The 23,209-nt window shown below is 49.8% G+C and overlaps 1 protein-coding gene across 8 annotated transcripts in view; it reads right to left on the bottom strand.

Moving 5' to 3' along the window:
• Positions 1 to 7,186: 7,186 nt before the first annotated feature.
• The window catches only part of PAX8 (paired box 8), a 60,851-nt gene continuing 44,828 nt past the window's right edge, over positions 7,187 to 23,209 (bottom strand). For 6 of the 8 annotated variants that reach the window (XM_054546684.2, XM_054546685.2, XM_009237089.4 and 3 more), the window contains 3 exon segments: positions 16,891 to 16,992; positions 9,905 to 9,991; positions 7,187 to 8,433 (listed from right to left, as the gene is read on the bottom strand). In XM_054546684.2, the coding sequence (XP_054402659.1) occupies positions 9,905 to 9,991; positions 16,891 to 16,992 (189 nt within the window). In that variant the 3' untranslated portion in view covers positions 7,187 to 8,433. 8 annotated transcript variants of the gene reach the window in all.

The raw sequence follows: 23,209 nt of genomic DNA on the forward strand, positions 1-23,209 counted from the left end.
AGGGGCTGGCTGCTGGGAGGAGGCACCTGCTCCCCGCTTCTCTGACTCCCTGTCTTCTACTTTCCCTCCCTTCCTTGGGACATTTGGGTACTGCATCCCCCCATCATTGTGTTTCAGCCTCTAAAATCCCTTCCCTCCATCCTCCAAGTAGACCTCTGAGAAAATGTGCATGCATCATGGGGATCATGGAGGTGAGGCCTGTTCCTAAAGCCTGTATCACTGTCACCCCCCCCAGCAGTCCTAGAACTCACAGCCAGGTGATGTACCTGGCCCTCTTCTTTCCTCTGCTTGCCATTTCCCACTCTCCCCACCCTGGACCCTTCTCTCCCTTTTCTAGTCCTCCAACCTGTGGTTGCGGAGCTGGGTTTGTCCACCCTGGGTGCAGGGGGCTATCAAGACGGGAAGGAGGGGACCAGCCAGATGTGCAGGGAGTGGCAGCCTGTAGTCTGTTTTCAGGCCCTGGGCACCCACTGCCTCCTTCCCCACCCAGGTGTAAGAACAAAGAAGCAGCTCAGAGAGAGACCCAGGCCTTCTGGTCCTAGGCTTGCGGTCCGGTTAGATAGGTTTGGGGCAAGTCTGGAAGACGGCGGTTGGAATGGGGTGAGAGGGTGTTTGGGAAAGGATGCTGATGATGTTTTATTTCTTCCTTGCCTAGCACCGCCTTACTCCTCCCAGATAGAGAAGCATAAGAGGCCAGGGGAGCAGCCTTTTTCCAGGAAGACAGGTCGGACTTCAGGATTGAGGGTTAGAGTTTGCAGTTCCTGTTCCTAGTGGCTGCTTCTTGGAGAAGACAGTGATCCCAGATAGAGGCCTGGGATGACCATGAGGGACTCTGCAAATATTATCTGAAACCCAACAGTATTCTGTATTTTATGTACAACTGTCTTCTGATCACTTTCCCACTTTGCTCTATAGTTCTGTACAAGTCTCGTTTCTTAAGCTGTTTTTTTGTTTGTTTTTGGTTTTTTTTCCCCTTGGGAGCTGGGAGGAGTCCTTTTGGGTTCATCTTGTTTTCTCCTGGTGCCTACCAAAGGGAAACGTTCATAGCAGGTAGTTCATAAAAGACTTCTGAATGAATGAATGAATGAATGAATGAATGAATCAACTAATGTAAAGGCTATAGCAGAATCCTCATGCCCCAGCCTATACTAACTGTGGCTAGCTGGCTCTCCTCTGGTTTCTGCCCCATCCTGGAATTTTTTGGAAACCTGGCTTTACCTCGGCAAGCTGAGTCAGGACCCAAGCTCCCATCAAGCAGGGTGGGGTACCAGAAGCCGCCCCACTCCCAAGCCAAACACAGAGCAGATTCCAAATATGGAAATATGGTGTTTGCCTGATGGAAAATTACCAGGGAAATTTTGGAGAAAGAGGGCTTCATACCTAAACCAGTCAGATGAGGCCTTCAATGCTTGTCACTGACCTGGGTCACTACTGCGTCACAGTGTTAAGCTGGACATTTTTCTGGCTCAAGCCATGCATTTTACAGTGGAGGTAAGTGAGCAGTCTCCTGGGGTCGCTGGCAGGGAAGGGACAGAAATTCGGTCACAACCCTACACTCCAGGTCTGGGCCCTTTTAGCAACATCCTTCAGCCAATCTCTCCCAGGGGGAAAACAAAGGCAATAACCAGGGGCCACGTTATTATGATATGATAACTAACAAAACTTTAATAACACCAACCAGTTCAGCCCCTGGAATAACAGACCGGGCCGACCCTTTCCCCTCAGCAAGGAGGGTGTTTCTAGGGAAGAAATGGCTACACTTTGCAGGTAAACACTTTCATCGCCTTCATGATATCAAGAGCTCCAGGCCTTGTTCCTGCCTTCTTTCTTCCTCCTTGTCTCTTTCTCTTCCTGTTTTCCTCCGGTGGGGAAATGAGTTTCCATTCTGACCAAGCTCCTCTGTTTTAAGGACAATTTCTTTCCCGCTGCAGTTAAGTCTTCTGGGTGCTCTCATCTCCCCAGGGGGATGGATATATGTGGGGGTACCAATGCTACCCACAGCTGGGGGCCTCCCCACTGGGTTCCTCTAGGAGGTGAGGACAGGGGAATGATGTGACTTTGGTGGGAGGATGAGAGGGCCTGGACTGTGAGGTCTCAATCTGTGCCCCTAGCAAGGCCCGTGGCTGTCAGTGAAGCTTGCTACCAGGCCCCCATCTCCAGCAAAAAAAAGCAAACAAACATAAAACAAACAAAAAAGACAGTATTTATAAATGAACTTGTCTCTCATTGGGGTGGCTCTGGGCGTCTGGGCAGTAGGCGGGTAAGCCTGCGCCCACGCGGTTGTGTTCGGGAGCAGGAGCTCGGGCTCCTGAAACTGGAGGGGAGGGTGCCTTGTCTGGGGGAGGTGCCTTGGCTTCAGGGAGGGTGCTTTGGCTGTGGAGAAGGCAGGAGAGAGTCTGACGGGAAGAAGCCCATGGAGGAGGAGGGGAAGTGGGGGGGTCTCGGAGGGGGTAGGGGAGGGAGGCGCGGTGGGGGGGTGTTGGCTTCATGCTGTTACTAGTTTGATTTATCCCTAATGAGTTCTCAGCACATGGCTGCTCCCGGCTCACTCCAGGGGCCAGCCGGCCCGCCCCGACTCTGCAGCAACAGCAGCAGCTCGCTCAGAAAAGAGCCAATTTCCACACTGCACAGTCCGCTTCACTCAGGGGGAAATCACATTTCCCCGGGAGAGCCGCAGGCAGCGCTTCCCTCCACAGCCTGGCCGGCTGCCACCAGGCACAGATGCCAAGGAGCTGGGTCCCCCACCTTCCCTTCTCTCCCCATCCAAAGCCCCTCTTGCCACCTTCCAGGAGGCTTGAGCCCCTCCACCGTGGGCCTTAGCCCCTGCTGCTTCTCAAGGGTAGGAGAAAGAGCGAGGTCAGGGGAAGGAGAGACCTGTCCGCCCTGTCTGCCTGCTCCAGCTTCTTCCAGGAAGGAGAACCAGGCACCCTCCTTCTATGTGAAGGTCATGGAGATGTAGGGATGGGGTTGATGACAGTGGTGTGTGCCTATGAGACTGGGGACTCGTGGAGACAGGCGTCTGCCACCCAGGAGGTGATGACCTCCAGCGTCTGTGTCCCAGTGGTCCCCAAAGAGCCACAGGAGCTGTAGACAGTAATGAGAAGAGCAAGAAGCCAAGGAGAGGGCCATGGGGCGAGGGTGATGGGGAGAGGACAAAGGGGAGAGGGAGATGGGGAGAGGGAGAAGAGGGCAGGGTGATGGGGAGAGGGAGAAGAGGAGAAGGTGATGGGGAGAAGGTGATAGCAAGAGGGCACTGGAGAGAGGGAGGAAGGATGCTTCTTGGCATTTCCTGAGCACGGTCAGGGACTCCAGGCTCTCCCCAAACATTCCCTGTCTCTTTCCCTCATTCATAGCCCTGGAGACACGAATGTCTCTCAAACAGTTGGGAAAGGAATAATTGCTGTAGACTCAGCAGAAAAGGAAAAAAACTAGAAAACTAAAAGAAGTGAACAAAGGAAGGAGATAGAGGTGAGAGAGAGGGAGTTTCCTCCATGAGAACCATAGCCACGGCAGCTCGGTCACTTGGTGTCAGAAGGTAGCACAGCGGCCTGGGGCAGAGGAGCCACCAGCTCCTTTATGGAACATGGAAGGCTTTATGACCTTAAAGGTTAGAGAGGGGCTGCCAAAGGGCACCCTGAAGGGAGATTTAGGGCCAAGGATGGAGGCAAGTCTGAGATCACCCTGGCACAAATCTGCCTGGCCCCAGTGCTTCTTCAGTTGAGCTCTGGGCCTTGTGTCCAGTCACGCTTTGCAGGGAGGGGCAGCAGAAGTCACTGTGCCCCAACTGGCCAAGTGACTTCTGCCCCTCCCTGCAAAGCAAAGGGTGTCTGAGATCTCTCAGAAGCCTGGCCATGTCCAGATATCTGAGGCCTGACAACAGGATGCAGATTAGGCCTTGGATTAGGGGTCAGGCTGTGGTCCCTGCTCCTCTGCTGACTTGCTAAATGACCTTGAAAAAGTCAAGTTATCTCTTGGTGTCAGATTCCCCAAGTGCAAAACAAAAGGGGGCCAATATTCAAAATCAGAGATGTGAATGGATGTGAATGGGCTTTGTATGGAAAAAGAAACTAAGCCTGTGTAGAGGGTTATTATCACTTCTGAGGCTGAGGCAGGACAGAGAGCTGTTAAGCTGTGGGTGCAGGAGCTGCCTGGGAGGGAGCTCAATCCCCCGCTCCCCCCGGCCTCCCTCAGCCCTGATTGACAGGGCTGATGCTGACGCCCAGGCCCAGTAATAATGGCATTGAGGTCTGCAGTCCCCTTCCTCTGGTGCCCACCCCCAAAGGACAAGGAAGTGTGAATTATCTTAAAGAAGCCTCATGGGATTTTTTTTGTTTAGTTTTTTTTGAGACAGAGTCTTGCTCTGTCACCCAGGCTAGAGTGCAGTGGTGCGATCTCAGCTCACTGCAACCTCCGTCTCCGGGGTTCAAGTGATTCTCCTGCCTTAGCCTCTTGAGCAGCTGGGATTACAGGCATGTGCCAACACACCTGGCTAATTTTTGTATTTTTAGTAGAGACGGGGTTTCACCATGTTGGCCAGGCTGGTCTCGAACTCCTGACCCCGTGATCCACCCGCCTCAGCCTCCCAAAGTGCTAGGATTACAGGCGTGAGCCACAGTGCCTGGCCAGGAAGCCTCATGTTGATATGGATGGGAAAGGTGTGTGTATTTTGGGTGGTGGAAGTGGGAGGATGGTGAGGGCAGGTGGGAGAGAGGGGAGATCTTAGCAAAAGCCTCAACCTCTCTGTCTTTCTATTTGGAGGCTCCTGCTTCCACTTCCAGTAGGTTTCACTAACTCCTCTTGCCTGAAGTTGTCACCAGGGTTGAGTGTGTGTTTTTGAGTGTGTGTTTGGCACACAGAGGGCAGAAGATACATGTTTCTTAGTCTCAGAACTCATGGCAAGGATACTGGAGAAGTAAGAGATGATATGACAAGGGGAGGGGTTGGAACTAGCCTGGGGGCTGGCTTTGTAGGTGAGGACTCCCAGTTCCGCTGTCTCTACTCCTGGAACTTTGTGGTAGAGGTTGCAGGGTCACAGCAATTCTGTTCATCTGGTGGGCCCCAGGCAGGGTTCCAGCTGCCCCCTTTCCCAGCAAGAAACCCACTGACCTGCCAGAGTTGGTTGGTCCACATGAACTTCCTGCAAGCTCCTAGCACCCTGGGCTGGCCTGGCCTGTGCTAGAACCTGAGGAGGAAGAGGAGTGAGGGTAATGGACCAGGGAGAAGTTAAGAGTAAACTACCTGGGAAGCTCAGGTGGTCTCTCTACATGAGCAGTTAAAGGTATTATTCCAGGGGGAAGGGATAGGCCCTCAGTGCTCTCAATGCCTCAGCAATGTTTTTGGCCCATGCCTCATCCCCAATTCTCCTACCAACACACATACCACCCCCAGAGAAACCCTGGCTCCCCTGCACCATAAAGCAACCCCCCTTCACCTGCGACCACTCACAGATGCTGCCCTCCCTACCCCAGGTGAAAGTGGCCCCTTGGCCAACCCTCAAAGCCCTCTGCGTGTCCTCCCTGTCCTTGTCATCACACCCTTCTTCATTGCGTCCCCCCATGTGCCAGCCTGACTCCTCCCAACACCACCCCAAATGCTGGGGCACTTCGAATTGTCTTTCTTTCGCCCAATACATAAATGGCCCCATTTTCTGAGCCCAAAAAGGGGACCCATGGTTTGACCATGGGCAGAATATTGGGTAGGTATTAGCCAAGGCCCGCTACATGGGGAACACATCCCACAGTCACCAAACACCCGCTCTGAGCAGAGGTTCCTGGCAAACCCAGCTCACCTCCGGGAAAGAAAGGCGAGTTTTACCATGGTCACCTCAGCCAAAGCACAGCCCAAGCCCCTTTATTGGTTGTGAGTTGGAAAGGGTCTGCCGGGAGTACAGAGTGTCCCCAGAGGGGCTGTGGCTGTGAATGCAAGGGATCGCTCTACGGGCTCCTTGGGATGCTGTGCTCAAAGTGATTCTTGGGTAGGGAGCACTCGGGATCCCAGAGGTTTGAGGTCAAGAAGACTCTCAGATGTCATGGATTTGGAGTCGCGCTGCAGAGGGAAGTTCTGCCATTGAAAAAACAGCTGCATCTCAGATCCCCTCAGAAGAGATGGATTTTCTTCCAGGGAGGGTTCCCCCCTGTCATGCCATCCATGGCAGCATCCCTAACCTCTCTTTGGGAGGCCTAAGGAGGTAAGAGCCCTCTCTCCCAGCCTCTGTCCTCCCAGCCCTGGAGTCCTTGGGCCCCTTCCATCTGACTCAATCCCAGTGTTGTCTGTCCAGCTGTCCACATTCACCTGGGGATCCCAGCTGCAGGCCCCTGCCTCCTTGTTCCAGCTGCGTTTCACATGGAGAAGGTCCATGTGGACACCAGACAGCCCCCTGGAGTGCAGAGCCCGAGCTGTCACATTGCATTTCCCAAATTTCCTGGAGGTGGTTGGCCTAAAGTCCTAAGTCTCTACAGCCTCCCTCACCTTGTCCTGGCCCCACCACACTCTACCTCTCCATTCAGTCAGGCCAAATTTTTAGCAAATCAAAAGAAATTAAATCCCCAGTGGCAGCTCCAGAATCCCCATTGGGTCTAGAACCGTTTGGCATCCCTGATGAGGACTCTGGGGTTTTGGGTAAAAGCATTGGGCTTAGAGTAAGAGGACTTGGTTGAATCTACTACTTCTTATCTTGGGCAAGACATCTCATTTTTTTCAAAGCCTCAGTTTCCTCATATGTAAAATGAGGCTGTATGTAAAACAGGGCTAATTTCAACTTAACTTATATGAAGCCCTCCATACTGTGCCTGGCACACAAGAGAGCCCGGTCTTCTCTCTCTCTTCAGAGCTGTTTATGCAGGCTCCAGTCATAGCTATTCCCGGATCCTTCACTAACCCATCCTGCTGATTCTCTGGCTTCCTGTTAATAACAACAGCAACTCCTTGTGGGGAGTCTATGGTTGGCTCAATACTGTGCTATCCTTGCATTTGCTCAGTGTTGAAGAACTTGGGATGAGTGAGGTACCCAGCGTTCAACATGAATTAAAGGCAGAGGGAGAAGGCCAAGCCAGAGCTCTGGGGCATCAGATGGTCCCTTCCAACCCACAGCCCCAAAGTGAGTTTGTCGGCTACTCAGCTCTGATGTTCTTGGGAGAAAGCCCAGCCCCGAGGTGCCTCCTTCCCCAGCCAACCCCAAAGCCTGAGATGAAGAGCAATGGTTTATTGAGTCATGTGGTAATGGCAGGTTGTCTTTAAAAAAAGAAAGAAGCATCAAGGAGAGAAGCCCCACATGGCAAAGAGAGACATTTCACTCAGAGGCCAAAGTCTGGGGGTGGAAAGAAGGAAGCTTGACCCAAACAAAGTTTCATTTACAGTATATACAGTTAGGCCTTGGGGGCAGGAGCTGCTGGGGAGCAGAGAGGGACCCTCTATCGCTGGCTTCAGGGGGTGCCTTGAGTCTCTTTAGTAGCTGGTGGGCGTGAGCTGCAGGAAGCACATTTGGCTTGGCAGGAGCTGTCGGGAAGGGGAAGCGAGTTTCCTGCGATTCTGCCTTGCTCTGCCCTGGGTGAAGCCGCACACCACACCTCACCTCCCAGGGGCCCAGGCCCTGTGGAATGTCTGTTTTAAGCTGCCTGGGGCTGGTCCGGCTGACGGCAGCTGCCAAGGGGATGCCCCACTGCAGGAGGACCTGGGGTGGTGTTGTACCTTCACAGCAGCAGGCAAAAGAGGTCAGCTGACAGCCTGGTGGAATTTCTGAGGGACTCACCCCAGCCCTCAGCCCATGCCCAAGAGGGAGGTGTAGAAAGAGCCAAGCAAATGGAGTGGAGAAAGAGGACAGCCAGAGCCTCCGTGTGGGGCAGGCGGGAGGCTGAGGGCGGTAACTCCCTGGGTGGCTGGTGAGGAGAGCCTCGGCACCAGGCTGTGACTTGTGGGCTGGCGGGAAGTGCTTATGGTCCATAATTGCTAGAGTTGTGTTAATAATGGAGCCATGGAGGTGCCCTGTGCACCCCTTGGGCCCAGGCAGGAACCGTTTGCCATCCCCCCAAGCTCCTCGGCTATTTCTTCTTCTCTCCTTTGGTGGGTACTGGCTGGGGGCTACATTTCTTCTTCAATTTTGTCTTTTTCAGCATGGCATGGTTCTCTTTCCCTGGGACTCCTGCCCCTCATTAAGGAGTCTTGGAGGACAGTTTGGCCTTCTCCAAGGTCATCCTGTCTTTCATGGTTCATTAAATTAACCACACAGGGAGTGTGCCGCAATGCTGGACTTGTGGTTATTTTTCATGTAATAAATAAAGATTCCTTTGTGTGACTCTCTGGGGCCTGTCCCAGGCTGAGTCCTCCTGTTGCTCAGTCGCTCCCACTGTCCCCACGGCAACTACAGATGGTCAAAGGCCGTGGCAGTGGTAGGCGGTGCGCTCGGCCTTGATGTGGAACTGTAATAATATGGGGAACCTGGACACATTAAAAAAAAATAACAACAACACTGCTGGTCAGAAAGGAAAATTGCACCATAGCCTTCCCTGCATCTGCTGACCTTTAAGACAACACAAGTTAATCATTCATTTCTCTGGCCTATCTGATCATCAAAGATTAACTCCTCTCCAGCCCTATTTCCTCCTTCTCTGGCCTCACCTTTGAGTTTCTGGCCAGAATGAGAACAGTGGCTTCTTGCCCCTTCCCCCTATGGCTGCTTTGACCTTCAACACCCTCGTTGCAGGGAGAGGGCAATAGAAAACAATTGCATGTGGAACCCCAAAGAATCAAGTGCACTGAGAGGTCATCGGATCCTCCCTAGCCTTGCCCAAACAGTGCCAGGACAGAAAGTCTTCTCTCTTAAGACCCAGGGAGATTAGACTGCTGAGGGGTCAAAGGGGATCTGGGCTTGACGGCCCTTAAGGTGAGGCTCTGCACACCTGCAGGATGGGCAGCCTGGGGAGGCTCAGTGGGAAGGTGCCTGAACCCTGGCATGTCTCATTGCCCTCGTCTTTTCTGGCTAAATTGAATGGAAAGGTGGGTTGGAGTTGAACTGATCTGGCAAACAGGGCCCAGGTCTGCCACCTTTCAAGTTATTTCTGGAATACAAGGAGGTAATGGGAGGAGAGGGGGCCTTGGGGAATGGATGGTTCCTAGCCTGCAATGGTGCCTGTGGGGTCGGCCATCCTTGGATCACTGCTTCTGTCTGGCTCCAGTTTGCTCTGATACCCTCAAGGCCACCACTCAGGGAGGCTCTAGTGGGATCCCTCAAGTCCCCCCATTGGTGGGGTTTTGCTTTGCTGAAAAGCTTCTCTTCCCAGTCCAGGACAAGAGAGGGGTGAAGAGAAGCCTGGAAGCTCGCTGAAGCTCACTCTCTGGACCTCGACCCTGAATACTGTCTGCATCTCAGGCTAAATATGGGGAATGTGGTGGAACAAAGGATTTCTGTGTAAGGGTTTGGTGCTGAATCATGAGTATTTCTGAGCCACTTAGATGGTTAATAGGGGCAACAGGATGGCATTCTTGAAATCGGCTCCCAGGAAGGAGGGCAGTTGCATTCTGGCGGGGTGCCCTGCGTCAGTGTCTGCACTGTGGGACTGTAAGCTGTGGAGGCAGGAGGTCCTCTCTTAGGCTTTTCTCAAGTCCTCCCTTGTCCTCCCCTTCAAGGCCTGAGCCCTGAATCTTACACAAAACAAAGATTTAAAAGACACAGGCTTGAGAAGCAGGAGGGAAACGAATGCCTGGAAGCATCTGGACTTCTGCCCTCTTTCCCCAAACAACCAGGTACACTTCCCTCCTGCTGCCTTCTTCTATCACAAACAGCACCGTCTCCCAGGCCCTCTGTATAATCTGAGGCCTCCCAGCTTTCAGGTAACCTTTGACCCACCCTTGCCCCCCACCACTGCATCCATCCTGCCCAGCAGAGGCCTGGGCGGCACCAGGGACTTACTCAGCAAGCTGGAGTTGGGGAAGCGCCAGGCCTCGCTGTAGGAGGAGTAGGGGGTGTGGCCATAGGCATTGCCAGAGTATTCACTTCCTGTTGGAGGCACACAGGGGAGAGGCCTGTGAGGTGAAGAGCATCAATGCAGGGCTGGGGTGTGGGGAGGTCTGCAGGGCTGGCAATGGGCAAGCTCAGGAATGGTGGGGGAGACAGTTGGAGCCACGGCAGGAACAGTGGAGCTCAGAAGGTCCCTCTGTCATCCCTTTTGGAACCCATCGGTCTGGATAATTTGGGGCAGTGTCCTTTTCCGTAGGTACTGGAGGCACTGGCTTGACATACTACAGCCCTCTCAGGAGGCCCAGAAGGTAGATGTTATAACTACCCCCATTTTCCAGATGAAGAAACTGAGCCTCTGGGATCTGCGGAAGCTCCCAGAGCTGGAGGGTTTGGTGGAGCTCGGAAACTGTGCTGTGACTCTAGGGCCCAGGGACTAACTGCTCCTTCTGCTGCCTGGACCTTCTGGAGAAGGGCTCTTCTGGGAGGGCCCCACAGCAGGGGTATGGGGTTAGGGGCCAAAGAGGAAATCCATATATATGAACCTTTTAGCCTCCCTAGGTATGAGTGTGTGTGTTTGTGTGCATGCGGGGCTGAGGGGGAGGTGTGAGGGTTAGGGATGGGAGAGGAGGGAGAGCCCCAGAGGGCACACACCTCCCAGGAAACTGCGTCCTGGGACTTGGAGTAGTTTGTTGTTCCATTCTGAGTCTGCCACTTTAAGCAAACTCAACGTAGAAATTTACACAAAGTAAATCAGATCACCTCCTTCTGTTAATGGATTCTCGACTTTTCCAAAGGAATTATTTACCGAAGAAATCACTTAAGAATTCCCTTACATAACAAAAACAAAGTCAAGCTGATCACCACAGCTACTACCGGTGCTTGGTAAAGAGCTTAAAGTTTGTAAAGCACTTTCCCACACATTGTGATCTTTTATTCTCAAGACTACCCTATGAGGTACTCATGGATACTACCGATTTATAGAAAAGGAAACTGGAGTGCAGCATGATTAAGTAGTTTGCCTCAAATCACACTGTTGTTAAATGTCAGAGTAGAACTCGACCTTAGGGCTCTTGACTCGAAATTGCAGATAATCCCTTTATTCACTTATGCGATAATTCCATTTACAAAGCTAGATTCCTGCCAACCCTGAGACTCAATGAATGTCCACCCAGCTTTTCAGAAACTCACCTACGATTGTGAGCTACATGGTTCTGAGTCTCCTTCCCCAGACTCTCTGGAGGGGTTGCTTGAAACTCCCTGACTTTGGAGCTGACCTGTCTAGAGTCAAATCCTTACTTCCCATTTCCTGGTTATGTAACCTTGGAGAAGTCACTTAGCCTCTCTGAGTGAGCGACTTACAGGTGAACCTTGGTTTCCTCATCTGTAAAATGGGCCAAATAATTACCCCATCTCATTTGGTTTAATGAGAATTAAATGAGAAAATATGTATTAAATGCTTAGCACCATGCTTCAAATATATAGGGAGTGCTCAATAAATGTAAGCTTTTATTATTTTCCCATTAAACAGGTGTGAAAATAAAGCTCAATGGAGGCTTACATCAGTCATCCAACCAGTCTTAAGGCCTGGGTTGGGGTTAGTGGGAGCTGCTTTATTGCCAGACAAGTAGGCATTTATACAGGAAGAAGAGAGATGAAGAGGAGAAGCCTAAAGCAGAGAAAGGCTACTGGATCCTTTCCTTGCCTAGAAAGTCAATGATGGACTAAGAACACAGTAAGAAAGTTCCTTAGGGGCAGAGACTAAGTCTAACGTAAATCAAGCAAAAACATGGATAAAAAACGGAAGAGGGTAAAGAAGTAAAAAAGCAAAGAAAAAAAAACTAAGAAATAATCTAATCTAAACATCTATTTAACAGATGAAAAACTAAGAAATAATCTACTCTAAACATCTATTTAACAGATAACACAGCTGTTACATAGGGAAGTAAAGACATTTGGCCAAGGCCACATGTTCAGTGAAAGCCTGAACTAGAACCCTGGCCCCGTCCTTCCACACCGGTGCTCTCTCTTGCATCTCCCAGTGCCAACTGCCCCCCGTTTAGCCCAGGTCTCCTGGGTTTCAGCTGACTCTCTATTGGCCACATAGCAAGGGCCCTCGCACCTTTTACCACACCCTACCCAATGGCAAACACAGCAGGCTCTAAAGGACAAGGGAAAGAGGTGGAAAACATGATGTGTTTACCCTCTCATTTTGTCACTCATTCATGCATTCACTCACTCACCCATTTATTTATGTATTTAACTACCATTTACTGAGTACCTCAGTCACATGGAACCTGGGGCAGGGGATGGAGCTCGGTAGGTGGTACACGCTTGGGTGTGGCATCTTCCCGTCATCAGATGTGCCTACCTGCTTGCAGTCACAGCAGATGAAACGTCTCTGCCCTGATGAAAGGCCAACCCTGCCTCTTTGCTCTGCATTCCACCCTACTCACCTTTCCAAGGATTTGGCAGCTCCAATGATCCCATTTTCTGTTTCATCAGTCTCTCCCTTCACCCTGCAAACATATTCTGCTATCTTCTGTCTTTAAAAAGTCCCCTTCCTATCCCTACATTCCTCTCTAGCTACCAGTGCCTTTCTCTGCCCCATGGTCTCTGCCTTCACCTTCTTATCCCTTCCTATCAGGCCAACTCTGATCCCCTCAAGTCCCCACAGTCTCTAACTCCATCATACCAATGGTCACTTCTATATCCACAATTCCCTTGACCTTTTAGCTCATCCCTGTCTCCATGCCTTTGGGTTTGTGACGCCCAGTCTTCTGTTTGCTTTGTAACTCAGTTGTCTTTCCTACTCTTTCTCCTTGCTGTTTCTTCTCTGTTAGAGCTCTAAATTGTTGAAGAACCCCAGGCTTGGTTTCTAGTAGTCTTATCATTAAATGACAGTTTTGTGCAATGGCTGAAATTTATACTCTAGTCAGATTCTTTCCTGGCTTCAGACATACATGATGTACCTGCTAACTTATTAAAACTGGGCATTTAGTAGGCATCTCGATCCTAACATGGCCCAAAAAACTCTTGATTTCCACTTGCCATCTACTACATCACTTCCCCTCCTGGTCTCCCATATATATACTTGCCACCATCATCCATGCCCCAAACCTACAAATGATCCTTGTTTCCTCTATTTTCTCATCCCAACAGCCAATCTACCAGCAAGGTTTGCTGGCTTTGCAACCAAAATATATTTTCAGGGTCTCTTTTTTCCTCCTTCACTGCTAATTCCCTAACTCAAGCCACTATCATCTCTTGCAAGAACTACTGCAACTGTCCCCTAACTGGTCTTTATGCTTTCTCTCTTGACTATGTACAATTCATTTTCCTAGAAATCAGACTAGCCTTTTCAAACTTGACCCAGCCACTACCAATTATGTGCTACCATGCTAAACTAGTTCCTGCCTTAGGCCCTTTGCACTTGCTGTTCTTTGGGCCAGGGATGGTCTGCCCCAGTTTATCACTTGGATGATCACTTTGAACACCTTCTCAGAGAGGCCTCCCCTGACAGCCCAATCTAAAGTAGTTATCTCCTCTCCCTGTGGCTCTTTATTACATCACCCATTTTATTGTCTTCACCGACAATAAATTATTATGTTTATTCATTCATTGACTTATTTATTGTCCATTTGTCTTCACCATTAGGTTATAAGCTCCAGGAATAAAGGAATCTGGCTTATTCACTGCTGCATCCCCAGCATCCTATACAGTAGACCTTCAACCAGTATTTGTTAAGTGAAAAAGTGGTAAATGGATGGAAGGATGGAAGGATGAATGAAAGTGTGAATGATGGAAGGACTGACGATGAAAGAATGGATGGGTGAAAAGATGGATGGAAAGATGGGTCGATAAAAGGATGTATATATAGAAAGATGGATAGATTAATGGAGGAATAGATTGAAAAGGGGATGAAAAGATGGATATAGGAGAGGAGGGATGGGTGGAAGAATGGATGATGAAAGGATGGATGGAAAGACAGATTAAAGGATAGTTCTATGAAAAGATGAATGGATGAATGAATATGGATGGAAAAATAAAAGGATTGATGGCAAGATGGATGGATGGAAAGATGGATGATAGATAATTGGAAAGACAGATGAATTAAAAGATGGATGGAGGGACCGGGCACGGTGAGTCACACCTGTAATCCCAGCACTTTGGGAGGCCAAGGCGGGCAGATTGCCTGAGGCCAGGAGTTCGAGACCAGCCTGGCCAACATGGTGAAACTCCGTCTGTACTAAAAATATAAAAATTAGCCAGGTGTGGTGGTGGGTCCCTGTAGTGACAGCTAGTGGGGAGGCTAAGGCAGGAGAATCGCTTGAACCCGGAAGGCAGAGGTTGCAGTGAGCTAAGATCACACCACTACACTCCAGCCTGGGCAACAGAGCAAGACTCTGTCTCCAGAAAAAAAAAAAAAGATGGATGGAAAGATGGAAGCATTGGTGGAAAGGTGGAGGATGACGGGATGGATGATGAAACATGGAAGGATAGATGGGAAAATGCATGGATGTGTGGAAAAATGTATGGGAAGATGAATGAGTGGAAAGATAGATGACTGGATGGATCCATGTATCTGGAGCTGCTGGTTCTGCTCTAGAACTGGTTGAGAATCATTGACTGTTAATGGAGTCAGAACAAAAAATAAAATAAAATAAAATAAAATAAAATAGAAACAGAAGGTGAATAGACAAGGGAAATCCGTCCTAGCCCTTTTCCTGTTCTCCTCTCTTGCAGCCTGTGTCTTTATTTCTGGTATGGTAGGAGGCAGTATGGTGTAGAGGAAAGAGCCTTAGACTTGAAATTGAAAAATCCGTGTTTGCATAACTCAGTCACTTAGTATGATTATGACCCTGAGCACACCACTTTGCTTTTGCTTCAGTTTCCTTATCCATAAAACTGGGATAGTATTAGCCTCTTAGTCTTATGGTCAGGGTAAAATTAGAAATGAAGTTATACATATTTGAATGGCTAGACATGCAAAAGTACATAATAAGTGATCACTTCCTTCCTTTCACAATCGATTGATGAATGTCTTTGGCATGCCTTGCTTTAAGCATTTATCATGTACCTAACATGCATGTAGTAGGTGCTCGATGAAAGTTTATTCACTTTAATTGCAGGAGTCCCCATCCAATCAACTGGGAGATTGCAAGCAGTGGTAAGAGATGGACATAGAATTTCTCCACAAAAAAATTTCCTTAAGAATTCATTTGCACAATGCTATTCCTAGGAACCAAGTGATTCATTTAAATAGTACTGCATTTTCTAAAACTGATTTTCATGGAACTCACTGGGAGCCCAACTGTGTAGGGCAAGGTCCCTCCTTTGTGGATTTCACTTGCAGTCAGTGTCCTAGTTGTGCTATTTTTTTTTTCTTTTTCACAGCACCCACTCAGGATTCTTTCTGGAAACAACCTGGGGGACTTTGATGAGAGGCCCAAGCCTTCCAGCTACCTCACAGGTCAGACTCTGGGCCCCAGGAACCCCTTGCCCTGGGCCTGCCCTCAGGGAATGATTCATAATTAAGAGAAAAGCCTTGTGCTTTATGTTTCTTCCTCCTCCTCTAAGCAGGCGGCAGGGGAAGGTGGAGGGGTTGGAAGGGGAATGGGGGGAGCCGACTGGAGCCTGGGATTTTGATTGAGAGGCCCCATTATCCACACTCTTAAAAAAATAACCGAATCTTTTCCTTTTTTATCTTGACCAATCTCATTTCACGCTCCAGAAGAGGAAGGGAGGGAGGGAGGGAGTCCGGGGCCAGGAGGGAGAGAGGAGTCAGTATTCTGTATTTTCAACGCTGCATTAAGCACATCGCCACGGTAACCAGGCAGCAACAAGTGCCAGCTCAGCAGGTTCCCAGGGAGCACAGAGCCTTTCTCCCTCCCTCTTTCTCTCCCTCCCTTCCCTCTGCCCAGGAGATCCCAGCCCACCTGCCCCTGCATAGGGTGCCCAGAGTGGGTGGCTGGCAAAGATTAACTCCTGCCGGCAAGGAAGGGAAGCAGGCCTAGGTAAATATGCCAAGTCTCTGGGGTCAGAGCCAGAGAGGCTGGCCTAGGGCTGGCATGGGGGTCACAGATCCCTTGTGTTCGGAGCTCTTTCCAGAAACTTCAGGTCCCAGGCCTTTTTGACCAGTGAAAATGGCTCAATTATGGCTCATCCATCCCAAAGTCTTTCCTACATGGCTCCTAAAAAATTGAGACTTGCCCAAGGAAACTCCCATTATCTTCATTCGTCTAGACCTTGTCACCTTGAATCATCATTGGATGATGACTGGCAGACAAAGAAACCCAAATGACTGGCAGGCAGGTTCCAGAACAGTCCAAATGAGGATGGAGAGCTACTCCAGGCTCATTTCATCCTCTATAGTACTCTTAGAGTACCTAGAACCTGGGTCCTATCCATGCAGGCTTGAGAGAGAGATGTGAAGCATATATTTCATCATCATCATTGTCGTCATCATCATCATCATCAATACCCTTCAGATTCAGATTTTACAGAATGGGCAAACTGGGATTCATCAGAGTTAAATCACTGGGAGACCAGCACTGCTTGAGGGTAGGGTTCATCTTCCACTCACAGTGTTTTGGGGCCCTTAGAGTGCTCTCCATTTATGCTCACTGATTCACTGGAAGAAGTGGTGGAGCTTGGATTTGAACACAGACCTATCTCAGCCCCTCCCTTTTCATCATGGAGGGTAATGTAGCATGCCTGGGAAGAAGGAGGCCGAGCTGGGGCAAATTAAATAGGGAGTCAGGACTGCACTGGGACATCGTCTCCAGACATTTACAAGGAGATGCCCCCTTTGGTCCATCCTTCAATGCCCTTTGGGAAGTCTATGAATAGGGCACAGTATGCCTCTTGCCCCTTGTGTCCCACCTTGCTCCAATACTTCCTCTTTGCAGTGCTCCCCTTCCTGCCGGCCCTCTCCTTACCTGCCACCATGCCTGCGATGGCAGAGGAGGCATAGCTGCCCTGTCCGCTGGTGGGGATGTGGGGTGGGTATCCGGGCAGCGTGGGCCCCACCATCTCTCGCCCTGGAAAAATACAGCAAAGAGTCATCAGTCGGACTATGGGGGCTCCCATATGTATCATCTCACTCTCCTGAGGCTGTCTTCCTCCATGCCATTCCCACCCTCTCTACAGCCATTCTCCAAACCCACTTCCTCCTGCCCCCACTCCTCATCTGAGCCCAAGTTCTTGTCACCTCTGTCTGGTCTTCTGCAGGACAGAGGCTCCACCATGCAGGGAGCACTTGTTACTGCAGTCTCACACTGTTCCCTGTTCTCCAGTGGTTTTGTTTACGTGATTGTTATCTTATTAATCCACAAGAATGTCCTGGTATTGGAGGCTGAGGCTATGTCTTCTGTTCTTTGTTACCTCCAACAGCAGCCAGCAGAGCAGTGGGTATAGCTGGCCTCCATAAATATGTTTGAGGCCACTTGACTCAGAGCTCATCCCTTTCATTCCCGGCTCTGAGGAGTACCAAGAATAAGACCCTACGAAGGGATGGCATGTATGTGGGCCACCAACTCACCACTATTTTTTGGGGGGCCTGTGACAGACGTTGCTAATCAACCACTATACCATTTTCCCCTGAGTAGAGGGGGCCTTCCAAGTGGATGCAATCTATCAGAGTTGCAAGGTACAGGACACCGATTGGCTAACCCCAACCTAGAAGGAGATGTGGCTGAGATATTTAGCTTTTACATGACCACAAGCCACATATCTGTTCATTCTATTTTGAAAAGAACCATTTTTAGCAAAACAGACACCAATCTCTCTGTTTATCTATAGCTTGTGGGTCATACCCCCACCTTGGTGGTACCAAATCAGCTCTGTAAAGACCTCATTTCCCGGCTCTGCTTCACCTCTATATCAAGAAATCACTTTCCCATTTTGGAGGCCCCACCTGACCTGGCAAGCATCTTCCCATCTACTACATATAACAATGCACATAAACGTGATCCCTTGCCCCTGCCCGTCTTCTATCACTCCTGTGTCCTGCAGGCCCCAACCAGATTCTGCTTCATCCCAAGATTCTTGGCAAGGTGACAATACACCCTGGTTTGCCAAGGTGTACCCAGGTGATGACCAGTATCCCAGCATATTTGTTAATAATGCTCATTTCACTCTCAAAATGCTCCAGTTGGAATAATGAGTTATTTGCTCATCCTAGTTCTTGGTGATGTTTACAGAGTTTCTCAGTCTCAGCAACATTGGCATGTTAGGCTGCACAATTCTTTGCTGCAGGAGGCTGTCCTGTGCATTGTGGGATGTTTAGCAGCATTTCTGGCCTCCATCCAGTAGATACCAGCAGCAGTTTTCAACCAGTGTGACAACAAAAATGCCTCCAGACATTGCCACATGTCCTCAGCAGGAGGTAGTAGGGGCAAAATCGCTGCTGGCTAAGAACCATTGTGTTGGACTATGACTGTTTTACCCAAATGTCTTCTGCCTCTTCCATTCTGGGGGCTGCTTTTTCCTCCCAGGACCTGTGTGGGCCACCTGTGAGCCCTGTTAACCAACTCACCAAATTCATCTCCTCTATGGCACTGCTTGTCCAACTATCCACCCATCAGTCCACCCCAGGTCCTTCATACCTCAGCCCCTTCAAGGGGTGCCTGGTCATGACAGAAGGGAAGAAACGCCCCATGAAATCCTGTAAGTTGCCAATACTACAGTGACTACCTCCTCCTTATCTCTCTTTCTGGAGATTCCCCAAAGACAATGTTCATTCGCTAAATACTTATTGAGTAAATACTATGTTCTAGACACTTTTCTAAGCACTTGGGTATACAGCAGAAAGCCAGGATGCTAAATTAGCAAGGCCAGGCACTAAATCAAGAAGGGACGTAGGCTGGGATAGGCATTTGGAGCCAAGCCCAAGGGGTCAATGAACAAAAACCAGGCACACACAACTTCTTCCCTTCCTCTAGAGGGAAGGGCCTGGGAATCAGAGGGCCTGGAGTTCTTATACTGCTTCTGTGGCTAGTTTTCTGAGTGCCCTTAGATAAGCCTAGTATGTTCCCCAAGTGTCAGTTTCTTCATATGCAAAATGGGAAAAAAAAAACATAGCTGTAGGCACCTTATTACAATTTCTATGAGGTTATCTGTATAATTCAGAGCCAGGGTTTCATGCTACAGGTGGACATTGATTAGCGCAATGGACACATTCTAGAAATGGTTATATGCCAGTGAACTCCTACAGAATAAAGAGCCATCAGTGTTCATTGTTTAAAACTGTGCGAATGTTTTGGTAAACCTGAACACCACCTTCTAATTTGTTTGACTTTTCCTGCCGTGTCCAGCTGTGCTTGGCACTGGACCGAATGGGGTGAAACCCACTAGAATTCTACAGGTGTGCTCAGTTCACCTGACACAAGGTCATCAAGGGAACAAATGAAGGGTTGGAAACACAGGAGGGGAAAAGAGAATTTTAAGATATTTAGACGCAGAGGGAGAAATATGCAGAAGCTATACTGAGATAAAATCTGAGCTTTCTGTGAAGAAGAATACAACACAATCGACCCTCAAACTCAGCCCCCTTGGCCCTCAGATGAAGCACTGGCTAGGCAAGAGGGAAGGAGTGACACGAAGTCTGTGAGAGCAGGAGGAGCACAGAGCAGGGACAGGTGGTGAGGGAGGGAGTGATGGAAGAGGGCGGTGGCGGATTCAGGCCTGCTTCCTTCTTTTCTCTTCCCTCCCTACCTCCTCCTCCATGAGAGACAGAGAGAAAGGGAACTCTAGATCCAGGCTGGACCCTGGATGAAAGACAGCCACTTAATTCTCTGAACCACGTCTTCCTGCTTGTCACATAAGGAACTAGTTTAGATTTCAGCTTGTAAACGGGATTCACCTGACTACCTGATTGGCTGGTAGGGACTTCCTGGCACCCAATGTTGAGAAGGATTCTGAGGCAGCTTGTGTCTGCCATGATCGGGGTGGGGAGCAGTGGGAGGTGGTCTTGACTCTCAGGTCACCTGTTTGCTGCTGCTGGCCTCATGCCCTGCAGGGCTGCTTCTGGCCTGGCAGCCTGTGGCCCCGTGCTCCCCTTCCCCCTGCCTTCATCCTGTTCCTTCTCATTCTATTACCTGAACCTGCTGCCTCTCGAGCCTGGCAGAGTAGCAGGCAGAGTTCCAGGGCATATACTCCCCTTACAATACAGCTGAATATGATCCAGAGGTGCCCCCACGGGGCTCCACCGCATGAGAACTAGCCCCTACATTGATCTTATAAATGGAATTCATCAGTCTCACTCCCCTGTACTCTAAGATTTTTAATCTTCATCTCCCCTCAGTCACCTAATGTCTTCCCAATGGGGTAGAGGCTTCTGAATCGGACATCAGAACAGACGCCTGAGGCTTCCTGCCATGAAAGCTGGTCTTCCTGGAAAGACTGGTAAGACTTTCTTCAGCATGGCTCTCACCCAGACTGTGGCACAATAAACTCTCCCAACAGCCCTACAAAACCCTTTGCTCCAATTGCTTAAATGCATAGTTTCTTCCAAAAAGCCAAGAAGCTTACAAGCCTTCTTAGAAACAAAATCACAGAAGCTGTGGGGTGGAAACTCCATCACGGCCTAACCGTGCCCTCTTATCTACTTCTCTGTTTTTAAGACTCTTCATCATAAAACTATCCTTGCTATGAATTCTATCTCCTCTACACCCAAATTTCTTTCCAATGTGGTCCTATTTTTAAGAAGTTGACAGAAAGCATAGGCCCATGTTGACTGGCCATGGAGTGGGGTTCTGTAAGAAAACTCTAGCTCCCCCCACACCTTGAAATATTGGTAAATATTCTAAATATTGATAGAGGCCAGAATCATAAAGCTATTGCCTGGAGGAATTCAGAGGGTAGAGGTGATTTCAGACTATTTTATTTGCCCCCTTTGAAGTCTGCCCTCCATGTAACCCCTTTTCAATTCCTTATCTCGTTCTGATAGCAAGGAGAATTTATGGCAACCCAGAAATCTCTTTGGCAGAACTAAATATAATTTTGTACAAAAGGATGGAGGAGGGGAATGGACTCTTTGATGATAAAACCTAACTCACAGCTTTCCTTTGAGCTGAGCTGGAGTCAGTCCCAGAGCAGCTGGGACCAGGACGGCCTCGACATTGCTGTTTTGGCCAGTGTGTTGGGACTCCAGACTGGGGCTTCCAAAGGGAACTGGCAGCAACGTTAGGGGCACTCTTGCTATTCCCCAAACCTTGCTGTTTCTTCTTTCTTGGCTGACTGGGGACGAGCTGAGACTCAGAAGGATAGTCACCTTGGAAATCACACTATCAGAGCCACCAGGTGGAAATAAGTGACCCAGAGAAAAACGCTATGAAGCAGGTGAAGGAGTTGCAGGAGGCGGCAGCGAGGGTCCTTGGGAGTCACTCAGAGGCATGTGGAAGATTCACACAGGTTAAAGCTGAGCTGATTATGGAATGAAAACTCACTGTGTCCTCTCTCCTCTCTTCTGGTCTGCAGCATTACCTAGGAATAATGTGGCCTCAGCTTCCTTCTCTTTTCTTTATTTTTTTTCTTTTTTGAGATGGAGTTTCGCTCTTGTTGCCCAGGCTGGAGCGCAATGGCATGATCTCGGCTCACCGCAACCTCCGCCTCTTGGGTTTAAGCAATTCTCCTGCCTCAGCCTCCCGAGTAGCTGGGATTACAGGCATGTGCCACCTCACCTGGCTAATTTTGTATTTTTAGTAGAGATGGGGTTTCTCCATGTTGGTCAGGCTGGTCTTGAACTCCCGACCTCAGGTGATCCACCCACCTTGGCCTCCCAAAGTGCTGGGATTACAGGTGTGAGCCATCAGGCCCAGGCTCCTTCTCTTTCTTTCAAATTCACCTCTTCTTGGGAAAGTCTGCAGCCTCCTGCGCTCCTGGAACCATTCCCTTCCTAACCTTCCCCACCGCCCCCATCATGTCCTCCCAGCTCTCTCACCATGGCTCAGCCACGTGTTAGGTATTGAGGTCTAGTCTTGACCAGAGGCCTCAGGTGGACAGTCTGTAAGGAGCTCCAGGCCAACACCCTGAGCTCAGCATGGACACCAGCCATCCTCTCCCTTGTGTCTGAGCCGCTTTCTGACTTGCTTCCTACTCTTGGCCATTTGCCTGGACCCCAGATCCTCCAAGCCTAGCACTCCTCACTCTTTTCAGAGCCTCTGCCTCTGTGCTGAATTGTCAACCCTTGGGCTAGGGGGCCCTGTGACCAGCCAGCAACCTTCAAAGTGCTCACACCTGCACTTCAGCATCATCTGGGCCTGGATTGGGGGCCACCAGCCTGAAAGATATGCCGGTGCTGCATATTTGGCTGCCTGCTCCCTACGTGACCACCTGGTATCTGCTGCCAGCTGCTTTGTCCCATGGGTTGGGTGACCTCTCAGTCCTGCAGTTGGCCTGGAGAGTGGGCATGTCCACTAAATTAACAGCTGACAGTAGTTGGAGGCGTCACCTCTGATTGACTGCATGTTGACAGAGGATGCTAACAGGATGACAGGGAGGGGACAAAGTGTGGGGGCTTTGGGAGCAGGGAGTTTGCCCTGGGCTGTTCCAGTTACACTTTACACCACAGCCTATGTCTGCACTCTATGTCTGCACTCTGATACATCTATCCTCTTCCAGCTGCCCTACACCCTTCCCTCTCTTTCAGCTGGTCTTGCCAAGCCTCTCCGCGGCTTCCACAGCACCTGCTCCCCATCATCATGGGCATCACCACACCCTCACCCCTTGCCTGCCCCATGACCGCCCCCAGCCCTAGCGTGCCATTCTCAGAAGACATGCAGGCTTGTGTAACTCCCTGTAACTGACATGAACCTCTTCTCCTCACCCCGTCCCCTCCCCTCCCTTCCCTTCCCCTCCCTTCCTGTCCACTCTCCTCTCATTCCCCTCCCTCCCCATCATCCCATTTTCTCTGGCTGACATAATTTTACTCAGCTCACAGGTTTTTCTCTTTTCATCACTTTGGTCAAAACAAATGACCCATCTCTGCTGACTTCATCCTCTTGAATTCTTGAACTCCGAGTCAACATTTTATTCCTCGCTTTAGACCCTTAAACACCATCTCTCTGCCCACATACTGGATGTCCCTCTCTTCTAAGAAAACTTCTCACATTAGGTGCAGGGATGCACAGAGGAAAAAAAAAAAAAAAAAACCCCGGGTGCCAGCCAGAAAGAAAATGTAGAGCCAGTTATAAAAAAGGTTCCATGGGCCGAGTGCGGTGGCTCACGCCTGTAATCCCAGCACTTTGGGAGGCCAAG

This window comes from Pongo abelii, chromosome 12 (assembly GCF_028885655.2).
Source record: "Pongo abelii isolate AG06213 chromosome 12, NHGRI_mPonAbe1-v2.0_pri, whole genome shotgun sequence".
Lineage (NCBI taxonomy): Eukaryota > Metazoa > Chordata > Mammalia > Primates > Hominidae > Pongo > Pongo abelii.